General features: G+C 42.7%; 1 protein-coding gene across 1 annotated transcript; it reads right to left on the minus strand.

Annotated features, from left to right (window-relative positions):
• Window positions 1–667: 667 nt before the first annotated feature.
• TDRD6 (tudor domain containing 6) lies at window positions 668–12,302 on the minus strand (the record flags this gene model as incomplete). The annotated part of the gene is made up of 5 exons (XM_026039963.1): window positions 668–1,381; window positions 3,152–3,209; window positions 3,903–3,992; window positions 5,184–5,302; window positions 5,882–12,302. Coding segments are annotated over 5 exons (6,741 nt in total), but the record flags the coding sequence as incomplete, so codon positions are not given.

The raw sequence follows: 12,302 nt of genomic DNA on the forward strand, positions 1-12,302 counted from the left end.
AACAGGGATCAGTTTCTTGGAAGGAGATTCTTYGACAGCACCAGGGTGAGGAATGTCTGCTGAAGGCATAAGGCTTACAAAAGGGAGACTACATCRAACTGCAGCCCATGTGCTTTAAGCTTACAGACAAAACTGGAACAAGCAACACCATTAAGCCTATGTTGATTTAATGAAATATTTAATATAATCTGTGATCTTAACAGGAGACTGCAAGAACAGCTAACAGCTGTTTTTTTTTTTTTTTTTCAGAATGTCTTAATTAAAATTCTTGTCTCTACTAAGAAAACCAAAATTTGCAAGCATTTCTTATGGAATAATCAGTAGCAGTTGAGATCTGTGATACTAAGAAAGACTTCCATATAAGCGACCAAAATTCCAGAATTAAGACCATAGTAGTCTGAGAAGAACGTATAGTATATGGGAGCAGGGAACAGCATTATCCTAGTAGTGAAAATCCTGTTTCCATCTGTGAGGATGAAGACAACAAAAGGTATGAAGACTTGCAGCTCTTAAAGGATCCCTGCCACACTGTATCCATGCAGCAGAACTGTTTTACTGTTCTGCTTCACATTTACAGAAAAGGTTTTAGTTAGCATAATTAAGAACATGTCATTAGAAACACAAGTTTTGGGTGTTTCAAAGGGGCCAGCAGTGACACTGCTTTAAAGGATTGTTTAGGGTCAAAGCAGAACTAGTAACTGCAAGATATGCAGCTATTGGAGTAGAGCTGAAGACACAGCACGTGGGCACAGACATACAGAAAGGGGAAGAGTCATTAATAAAAATGGACAGCATATGTCAGCACAAGCTTTATTCTAGCTCCTTCCATTGCTTAAGGAGAGCACCRAGTTGAAGACTTCAAACCAAAATAACTTTTTTTCCTCCGAAGGGACCAAAAAGTACCCTTAGCTTTTCTTTAAGAAAAAAAATCATTAACACAACACAACTTTTCAGAAAGTGAACACCAGTAAGCAGTTSTGTGCAACACAGGAGCCCATACCATAGCTCACAAGAAACCCTTGTTCAAGGACAGCCCACATAAAGTCAGTACACAAAAACATTCAGTAAGAAATACCAGTCAAAGGCTACATTCTCACACTTGAGTAAAGACAGGCCAGCTTTGTTAAGATGCTGACCTGACAACAGTGATCCATCAACAAGCACTATTTTTTTGACAGAAGTATGCTAGTGACAGGCATTTGTTCAGTTATGCAAAGAACATTCAGAACGTTATTGCTTTCCTGAGAAAATGCATTTCTGTAGGAATGMATGTGTAGAGAGGTACTTGTCCACCAGTGTGCTGAACATGCCACTCAGTTTCAGGACCGCTAAAGAACACGAGGATCTTCAGCTAAATCTGAACTGCAGCCAGTTTGCTTTTCTAGAAAGGATAAAGAGATTACACCCATCAAAGTGTTTCTAGAAGCATAAAACAAATGCAATAATATCTAAAGGCAGTTCTATATTGCTCTACAAAACTTCAGGCTTATCTTCATCATTTTATCAAAGACTGGATTTCTGAAAAGTTTTTGTATAATGAGAAACAACTGCAGGAGAGCTGAATTGCCCAAGCAGATTGAGCACTGTGCCCAGATACCACTCCTAAGTTAAGCCATTCATCCCTCAACAGCCTTAGAGTTAGCATTTTTTTTTCTTCTTTTTTTTTGCATTCTGGGCACCAAGTACTTTCTRCTAAATTGTTTACAGGCAGTAGCTCAAATGCTCAGGAAAATTCAGTTGTATACAAGGTGGATATGTAACTTCAACTCAGGTTTACTATGAAAAATGTACTTAGAGGATGCATTAGGTTAAAGAAAATGGAGTACATAAGAACAGAAGTCAKATTCAGACAGCCACAGTTAGCAACTTAAGTATTTTTTTCCCTCTTAAGTGGTATAAAAGCCACAAAATACARATTTGAAAACAAGAAACAACAAGAGCCACCCTGCATTAAGGGGCAACAAAGGCATACACTTCTCCACCTGACTGGTGCAACTGCCTGGCCAGTGGTCTCAGCGGTTTTTATATCRGAGTAGGAAACACATTAACGTTTAGCCTACTAACGTGTTAGTCCTTGATATCTACTATGTGTATTAACCAGTACATATTTGCTGGGTGCTTTTAAGTTGCATATGCTTCTTGCAGAGTTTTTGTACACAATGGAAGTTATTCCCTTGGAACAGTATAGGGAAGATTCAGACCATCTCCATTTTAACATTTTAAATCAAGGTCTATTATCTTCTTACCTGTCAAGAAAAAAATAGGTAACAATTACAGGCTTTATTTTGTTATCCATAAACTAGACAGTGATTAGCACAGCTGTATATAAATAGTCACCAATTCAGTCACTGAAAATGCAATGCTGTTATTAATTCACTTTCCTTCAGGCAAACACTGGTCAAACACTGAAACAGGTTGCCCAGAGGTTGTGGAATCTCCAGCATTGAACATATTTAAAATCTGACTGAACCTGCCTCTGAGCAACCTGGTCTAGCTGACCCTGCTTGGGGTAGTGAGTGGGTTGGACTAAGTGACCTCCAGAGTTCCCTTCCAACCTCAACTATTTTAGGCATCTACACATTCTATGAATAGCAAGTGCAGAGCCATAAAGCCTCTACTAACTTTTTGCTGAGGCACAGGCTACTTAGGTTCTTCGTTAACACTCCAAAATTTCATTAAAAGATTTACACCCACTACTCAAGCTATTTTTGCAATAATTAAGAGAAGTTWTTTCACTTTGAGAGTCAGAGACCACGATCCACTAAGGGATCTGGGCATTTGACTTCAGAACTTCAATCCTCATCATTACTGCCCAGCAGCCAAGTCATCAGGAATAAGAAAAAACATGCCTAAAGCCCCACGAGAACCTCTGCTCTGACCTCTCTCCAGCTTGTCCAGAGGGCTCAATGCAAAGGACAACAAATATATGCCCATTTGATTTCCACTCAAAACACTCCAGCAGTTTTCACRGCCACTGTTATGCTGACAGCATACGAACAAGTCACTAAAAATTACAGGTACAGTCATTACAATATTAGATTTTAAAAATCAAAACAGACATTTCAAATTGAATTTCTAAAACAAACTCAGAAAATTAAAATGCATCCAGAACTAGCACACAAGCCCTTTGGTAGATTTAAGGTAGTCTTACCTTGTAGTTTTGACTCCTCTACTAAGGACTCCAAGTTACCTGTTGCATTGGCAACTGCCTAAACGAAGGGGGAATTCTGTTAGGAAGCACAGGCACAACTGCAAAAATCGTTTTCTGCTGATGCATTCCTCTAAACACTAGACTAACTTGGAACAGCAGCAGCGCTGGACTCAGCACTGTTTTTCTGCTATAGCTCACTCCTGGTGCCTTGTCCCTTTTTTGCTTCCATGCAAGAGTTATATAGAAATAATGACCTGAAAATTCATTCTACCATCATCTTCAGTAACACGGCTGTTCAACTGAGATTTAGATTCTAGACTGAAATTCTTCACTGGTTTGTGTTTCATGAAAACACTGTTCAAAGATCATTTCTATTACTAAGTAATTACGAAGAATTTTTCAAAACAGACCAGTTATGTACTCTGCTAGCATCATTTAGGAGAATTCATGGACCTCAGCATTACTCTAACTTTCACAATTAAGAGTAGTCTTCCAGTAACATTTCTTCATTCAAGTGCTGTTCACTGAAGTATTCCTAGACTGAACACACTGTCCTTWGTCCCAATGACTGACAGTTTTATTGATTTACACAAGGCTTTTAAAGAACAAAAACCAACAGGACCTCTTAGAAAGGCAAAGTATTTCTATTTATTCTCATGGTGCTAAATTCAGAAAACATTCATTTTAAATAAGTCTGCTTTTTCCATTTTCCCCTCCCTTCTCCTAGTTCTCAGCTACTACCCCACCATACCTCAGATGGTCTGCAAGCCCAGTCAGGAATACCATTCCACACGTTCTCAGGATCCACAAGCTCCTCGCTGCCACTGGAAAGATTCAAAACCTGTACAGAAAGAGTGGGCTCACATGTAGCACAAGCATGAATGCTGAAAACACACTCTGCAAATACATGTTCTGCAAGACACAGTGGTGGACAAAATACAATTGAAGATTGTAGATRTTAGAGAAAGCTTTTAACGCAGGTATTCCAAACGTGCAAGAACTAACTGTTAAGCTGAGTATCTATACTAAACCTGATCCACAGACCCAAATTTAAGTATTTCACACATAGCTCCTGCTAAAGTACCCAACTCAAGGCTCCCTCTAGACCAAAAAGATCCTAACCCAAGAACCCAAGGAGACATGGGCTAGAAAACACCTACAAGATCTTGAACCAGCAGGAACCTTGTTCACATGATTATCTGATGCCTAACTTGGGTGTTAGTACCAACATTCACCCACTGACTGCAGCCCGGGCTACATTTAGTTGCTCAAAGACCTCTACTAGCCCAGAAGTTGGCTTCTGATCTCAGGCACCCATCTTCAGAGTTCCTTCTATGAAATGATTATTTTTAGTTGCAATTTAAGGCTACAAAGCCTAAGTGATATACATGTATTTCATATATATCTAAAATTTGTAGATACCTGCAAAGAGTTTTATTTCTCATTTACSTATTTATTCCATATCTTGGGAAACAGCAGTAGAAAGAGGCAGTCCATTTTATTAAAGCTAACTCCCTCCAGTCACCTTGGATTGAGTTGTTCACTCAACAAAAATATAAATAATAGACATTTTGGGGGAAAATAAGTTACACTAGAAGCATCTTCCTAAATTTCTATTGCTCTAAGACTAATGTTTAAAAGTGTCAGTAAAATGATGCCAAACGTTTAACACCAGTCTTTAACATAGGCCTTTAACAGTAAAAAAGCTGCACAACAAAACATTGACTTGCATTGCAGAAATAACAGAGCTACATAGTGTTGTCATGGGAAGAATACACCTTAAAACAGAGATTTGGCTCTGTTTTTCTCCACTCATCTTAAGGGAAGAAGATGTGAATTAAGTGGTGACAAACAGTATCCACACAGTATTAGGCAACTGTTTCCATGTAGTCTGGAAGTCCAGAATCAGCATTTTCAGTACTAAATATTTTCATTTCTGTAGCTAACTTCTGCAAAATAATTCAAATTTGAAGGTAGACACAAAAAGAATCAGTTCTTCGGAATGCAGAAAGAGCACTCAGGTTGTACTTACCCTGGTACCTTTTTCAGACACCTCCAAAATGCGAGCCTCACACCACTTCAGAGCCGTCCACACCATGCACTTGGAACCAATGGCAAAGCCCTTTAGATTACAAGTGTATTCACTGTCTTCTACAAAAACAATGACRTATCAGGAAAAGAATGTGTAGGGACAAAGAAATACAAAAGATCCTACCTGCCTCAAACCCAGCTCCCACTCCCCCTCCCTCTTTTTTTAAAAAACTATCAAATCCCATCATCCTCAATACTCCTGAGAAGGAATTTTTGGTTTAGAAATACTCTCCATTGATAAAACTGTAAAATTCTCGAAGTAAAACTATCTCCTATTAGGCTGCCACATTATCCATGAGATACCACAAACCTTCTGGTGTTCTGTGATTCTGTGGTGCCCACAACCCTTCAAAGAAGGCTGAGACTAAACTAAAGCCCTAAGAGAGTACAAGGGAATAAAAATAACCGTTTTTTTTTTTGGTTCGTTTGTTTTCCCCTTTTGCTGGGGGTGGGGGAAAAAAAGAGGTTTTCATCTTTGAATGTATACTACATTTTGTAGTATACTACAATGTATACTACTGTGATATATGTAGCATACTCAAGCATATACTACATTTTGGTTAGTTATCCCTCTCCCCCTTCCTCCCCCCCCCCCCCCCCCCCCCCCCCCCCCCCCCCCCCCAAAAAAAAAAGTTTTACCTGCATGGCAGACAGCCAAGTTTTCCTTTTGCTTTTTTCTTATTTCTTCACCCACAGGCTTACATTCAAAAGCCTGTTCATTTAGAAGTTCACTTTCACATTCTTTTAAAGCAGTAGACAAGTCTCGTTTCATCCAGTCCTCCACTGAACTGCCATCTTCCTTTTTTTGCCATTCGTTGCATTTCTCAATTTTGCAGCCACATGATTTTGCAGTGCAAACAGGTCTCCGATTCATCGGGTCTGTTCTAAGGAATGAAAACTGACTTCTGCTCTTTGCACAAGTCAGCAACTTGCTGTGTTCCAGCCCTAGCAAGTCCTCATCTCCATCCTCCTGAGGAGGCTGCACAGCAGGCAGCACCAACTCGAGAAGCTGTTTAATTTCCACACCAAACACTGACTGGATGTCATGGGTCTCTAGTTCCAGTTGTTTCTCAGCTCCACCACCAAAAGACGGCAACATCAGGGCAGGATCTACTTCCATCCAATCATTTTGCAGAGCTTCCACTTCATGAACCACAGGCAAATCCAATTCCAGTGCTTGTGTCTTATCTCCCAAAGAAAGCTGTGGATCGGATGGAAATAGTTCTAAGGTTTTCTCTCCATTGCTAACGGGAGGCGCCAACTTCTCTCTCTCACAAGATGGTGGTGGTGTTATTTCTGAAGTTTTCACAGCTGCCAATTCCCCTGTCTCATCATTTGAGCGTGGCACTTCCAATGATTCCAGCTCCAGCATCTCCTCTTTTGCTTCCCTGCCTGGAGGTGTCCACGTTGCAGCTGAGTCCATCTCCAGAGCCTCCTTTATCTTGTTCCTAGGTGAGGATAGCACTGAAAACGGCCCCAGCTCCAACATGAACTCTTTTAGATCATCGTACGGGGAGTCCATTTGTAATTGCTCCAGTTCCAGTAATGACCCTGTTTCATCCCCCATGGAAGGCTGCATCTGGAGCATGGGCCATCCTAGCAGCTCTTCTTGTTTATTTTCCAAAGGACTGACTGCTGAAGCAGAGCCCGTCAGTCCTGCTTTCAGTTCAGCATCATCTGCAAGTGGTACCTCAGGTAGCTCTTGTTCTACAGCCTTCACATCACTTCCCAAAACACACAAAGAGCAGCATTCTGCTGGTTCCAGTGACATATCTTCATCACTCTCTTTTTCAAATCCAGAAGTCTCTTTATCAAAGCTGTTTTGATGCTCAGCTGTTTTACATTCACTARCAGCTTTCACAGACAGGCATTCTTCAACTTCCACTTTTATATTTGCCTCTACATCATCTGAACACACAGAAGCTGCACCCAAGACATATMCACTTTGACTTTCTTCCTGGAGTGCTCCACAAGCAGCAACAGTTTCTTTTTCAAAACAAAGATCCATATTATTATTTGATCCTGTGTTCTCCTCTAAAGATTTCTCAAGGTTTAAGAAAGCTGTGTCACCACCTCCTGTACTGGTCCTCCAAAAACATTTCATGTCTTCATTAATACTCTTCCCACAAGTTTCCAGCTCAACAACAGACAGAGGAACTTCAGAAGCTCCATCCTCCCGAGTTTCTATTACTTTAGCTTCCAGTAACAGTTCTACAGTCATTTCACAGAACTTAACTTCTGCTTCACTAAGCCAGGAGCCCTCAGACGAATTAAATCCAGACAGACAGCACAAAAATGCTTGATTAGGTATTTTGAGCAATTCACTTGGCATCTGTATGACCATCTCCATGTTAACTGTTTCCTCAGTTCCATAATCCACATATCTAACAACTAAATTATCACCTTTTATATCGCTGACTTTCGCTCTGTAGAGCTTCCCATCTTCCCTGCACTTTGCTATACAAACATCACCCACTTTAACACAAGATCTGAAACCATCCATGGAATTTAGTCCAAGATTTTCAGCTTCCTTTATTTTTTCCTCTATGTATTTTAGGTTTTCTGCATCAGCATACTGACTCCAGAAATACTCAGGACCCTTTACTACTGTGACATAAATTTCTACAGTTTGACCTGCCTCTGGTATCCTCCAGATAAATGATTCAGAACCATTTACACTGGAAATTTCATTTTGCTCATTAGGAGGCAAAGGCTCATACACATTCACCATTTCAACACCATTTTCTCTTTTGTCAAGTACTTCTGTAGAAAGAGATTTTTCCCCRCTTGGAAGATTTTCATTAACTAACTCCACCGTTATTATACCTTCATTGTCACTGAGGATAACTTCCCATTTATCCTCAACTTTCTGTACAAATTCACATGTTATCTGAACTTCACTCGTTCTCTGGGAGAAGTCAAACTTTCCTTTCTCTGACCAATTTGCAGGTTTTTCCTCTTTAAGTCCACCTAGGAAGCAGTGAATACCCATTGCTGGAATAGATGATGCGTCTTTAGGGAGTCTACATACTTGACCAACATTAATTACTGAGGTATTACCATAATCAATATATTGTACACTTATCAAATTATCAGAAGACTTATCTTTTATTACAGCTCTATACCATAAGCTGTCTTCTGAATAAACAGCACTGATTAAGTCTCCTGCTCTCAAGAGCTGCCCACAAGGGTTCTCCACCCTTRTCTTACTGTTTAAGCTTTCTGAAATACCATTAAGTTGAGACTCATCACTTGCCAACTGAACATAAAAATCTGAAGGATCATTCACATGAGAAACATATACGAGCACTTTAAGAGCTGGCGTTATATTCTTCTGAGGTAGATCAGATATGTTTCTGAATGTTATACATTGGCTTTCAGTATGAGATTTAACATATGATGATTTATCTTTTCTGACAGGAGAAGAGCCGTTTCTTTTCTCCACTGTACTTAGTAACAGAGCATCTTTATTACTGCTCTGCTTTTCAGGGTTCACTAATTCAGGTGCTTGTTCCCTCTTTTTAACACTCTGGAAGAGCATTTTATCTTTTTCTTTGAAGTGCGTTTTTCTACTCCCCTCTCCTCCTTGGGCTTCAGGGCTCCCTTTTTTTCTTTCAGGAAGCCTTCCAGAACACGAAGATGACAACTCTGCCATTCCATTCCTCTCTTTCCCATCTCTCTTTCTAGAACCCAACGCTTCACTTTCCACATGCCTACTCAGTTCTGCATTGTTCGCCAATCTTACCCCCTCCTTCAATTTTGCATTGATTTGAGTATTACCATCAAACAGCTCAATCAGCAGTTTGCCATCAGACTCCTTTGCTACCACTACTGCCTTCAATCGCCTTTCTAGGACAGCTTGTTTAAACCACAGCGTAGCTTCTTCTGGAACAGTAGATATATCAGATAAAGAACACTTGATGGCCTGCATTGGCAAAAGCAAGACATCATAAGCACCACTGGGTATAGGAAGCAAATCTTCTTTCTTTACCAGCTCTGTGTTCCCAAAATCCACAAAGAAGACCTCTCTGTTGGGTTTTGTTTTGTTAACTACTCCCCTATACCAGAGATTGTCACTATACCTTGCAAGACACAAGTTTCCAGGGTTCTGCAAGGTTTTTGAGGCAGTCACTATTTTACTCAGATGACCAATGTTTTCTGCAAGCTTTGCCAAGACATCCGTACACCTTGCAAGCTGGCAGTAAAATTTCCATGGATCATCCACATGCGTAATATAGATGTCTTCCTCACTCCCAATTTTGATATCATGCATAGAATAATAGTAAGAATGAAGCTGAACAGAGGATGCCAGAGGTTTCTGAGGTGATAAAGGTCTAGCCAAACCTTTTCCCATCAAAAAGTGGCAAGCACTCTGAAAAGGTGTCATTAAGTCCACAATATTAAACAGTTCTTTATTGTTTATCGAAGCCAAGGCAAATATTGTACACTTCAGCTCCAACTGACATGATGAGGCATCGATAAACTCCTGAAATGCCAGAATTGCTTTTTCATCCCAAACAAATGGATCCAGACCATTCGGTTGGATTAAGTTGTAAAGGCTGCACCTGAAAGCCTGAGCCTTTAGGTTAAGAAACTTTTCATTTATTGAGCGGAGATTTGCTCTAGAGACTAACTCTCTGTTGCCATAGTCAACATATATTACTTCTACTTGTTTTGCAGAAGTAAATTCACTAACAATTAGAGCTCTGTACCATTTTTCATCCTCTGAATACTGGGCTAAACACACAGGATTTGGCCAGATGTGTGGCTGAGATGAATTCTTACAATACTCCTGAATTTCAGTCATTAGCGTCTTAAGGTCTTGACAATTTCTACTTAACTGACACCAAAAATAACCAGGACTTTCAACGTAGGATACAACTACATTAACTGTACTTCCAACTTCCAATTGCCCTCCATAAGAACCTGGCTTCAGCTCCAGGTAATTCTGTGCAAGACAGGCAGGTGGGCTTTGTGGGCCCTCACATTTTTCCTCAGCAGGAACACAGTCACTAGTTTTTGAACTGTGAAGGGCAACAGAACCACCTCGGRCCACAGTCATATATGGATTTAATGCTCTACCATTTCTCTTTAGATCAGATTCTCCTCTGAGCCTTTCTGCCATACTTATTTGCTTTTCCACCCCATCACATCCTGAAGATGAATCTTGCCTTGCAACCTGATCTGATGATTTTTGGGGCATCTCAGGTATCTCAGACCTCTGGCATTTTGCATATCCTCCGTGGGTCATGATTTTACTTACACTTTTTTCTCCTAATTGGGACTGATCATGAATTTCAACCACATATTTATCACCCTGTGTGCCTAAAACACAGATCTTTAACACTTTGTTCAGCACAATCTTTCTGAAGGCAGACACAGATTCTTCACTCCAGCTGCCCCTCAGAGGGGAGGCGCCTGCCAAACAGCACTTCAGAGCTAACGCAGGTAGTTCCCTGAACTTGGGGAGCAGCTGCTTTACCTCACCATAGTCCACRGTTTCCATGTTGCCTCTGTCTACCAGATGTATTTCTGCAACATTGCCCAGCATCCTGGTGATCACAGCTCGATGAAAGGCACCATTTTTCCTGGTAGTACAAAGGGATCCAGGCTGCAAGTCCTGCATAACGTTATCCCAGTTTGTGGCTTGGGAGTAAAAATTCCACATATTCTGTGTAAGCTGGCTCAAGAGCTGCTGATGCTCCTGGAGCTGCAACCAGAACTCAGATGGATCTAGGAGATGGGATATCTGAGCGTCATAGAACATACCTGACTTCAAACGCACACCAACTATAGGAACAGATRCCAAATGTCTGTGCATTAAAGCAGCACAAGGTGCTCCTGGTGGTGAGCCCATATCATCCTCTACTCCCACCTGCTCACGAGTCTCAGTTTGCCTGATTTGCCTTAGGCTGCTCGCCAGACAACGAGCCTGCACCCCGAAGAGACTGTTCAAGTTCATGCCATCGTCACCATACAGACTCACATAATAGAGGTGCTCGAAGGAGTTAAATGTTTCGATGTGAGCATTCACCCGCTTGCCTAACAACAAGGCCTTCAGTTCGCTGATCTGAGACGGGGACCAGCCATGACCTCCATGTGAGATACCCCGAAGGGCACACGGGTAAGTCACAACAGGCATGCGAAAACACTCAGCAGGTAAATGACGCAGGTTAGCGGCCGTCACAAACTCCTTCCTGCCGTAGTCCACAAAGATCACCTGGGCCACTTGCTGGTCCCTCTCCCTCACGACAACCTCCAACAGGAGGGCTCGGTACCAGTGGCCACTGATGCCACGGGCGGCACAGGGCGAGCCCAGTTTGGGAGGTATTCCCTGCTCACAAGCAGCTCCGTCAAACACCTGGTGCATGGTATCAGAAATGCGATGGATCTCCTGCGACAGGCTCCGCAACTGGCAATACATGTGGTGTGGGTTGGAGACCTGGGTCACTAGMACTGGCTCAGTCACTCCCAGCTGAAGCTGTGGGTAGAAGTAATCCATGACCGGCGACASAGGCTGACCCGAAGGGAAGACGTGGGGGAGCTGGGGCACCACAGGCTGTGGTTTGAGCTGGCCATGAAAGCAGATGTGGGCCAGACAGCGCTTGAGCAGCAGGCAGAACCAGCTGGAGGTGACCAGTTTGGCCAGGCCCAGGTGGTGCATCTGGGCTGCGAGCTGGGGCAGCTCGAGCACCACGAGGTGCTGCGGCACCATCACCTCCCGCACCAGGCCCGACACCTCCCTGCCATGCAGGCAAGTGAGGAACTCCGCAGCCCTCACGGCACACGTGGCACCTTGCAGCTCCCCACCTCCGACGAGCACCACGTCGGCCACGATGCAGCCCAGCGCCTCGGGCGGCAGACAGAAGAGCTCCTCGGGGCCCCGCGCCAGGTAGTAGGCGGCAGCGGGGGTGGCGCGGCCCTCATCGAGCAGGAAGACGCGGTAATCGCGCTCCCGGCGGCTCAGCACGCGGCAGCGGTGCCAGCGGCCGCCCAGCTCCACGAGGCACAGCTCGCCCACGCGCAGCTCGGCCCCGCCGGCGGCCGTGGAGCCCGGCGC

This window comes from Nothoprocta perdicaria, unplaced genomic scaffold, assembly GCF_003342845.1.
Source record: "Nothoprocta perdicaria isolate Ctin4 unplaced genomic scaffold, notPer1 scaffold_248, whole genome shotgun sequence".
NCBI lineage: Eukaryota > Metazoa > Chordata > Aves > Tinamiformes > Tinamidae > Nothoprocta > Nothoprocta perdicaria.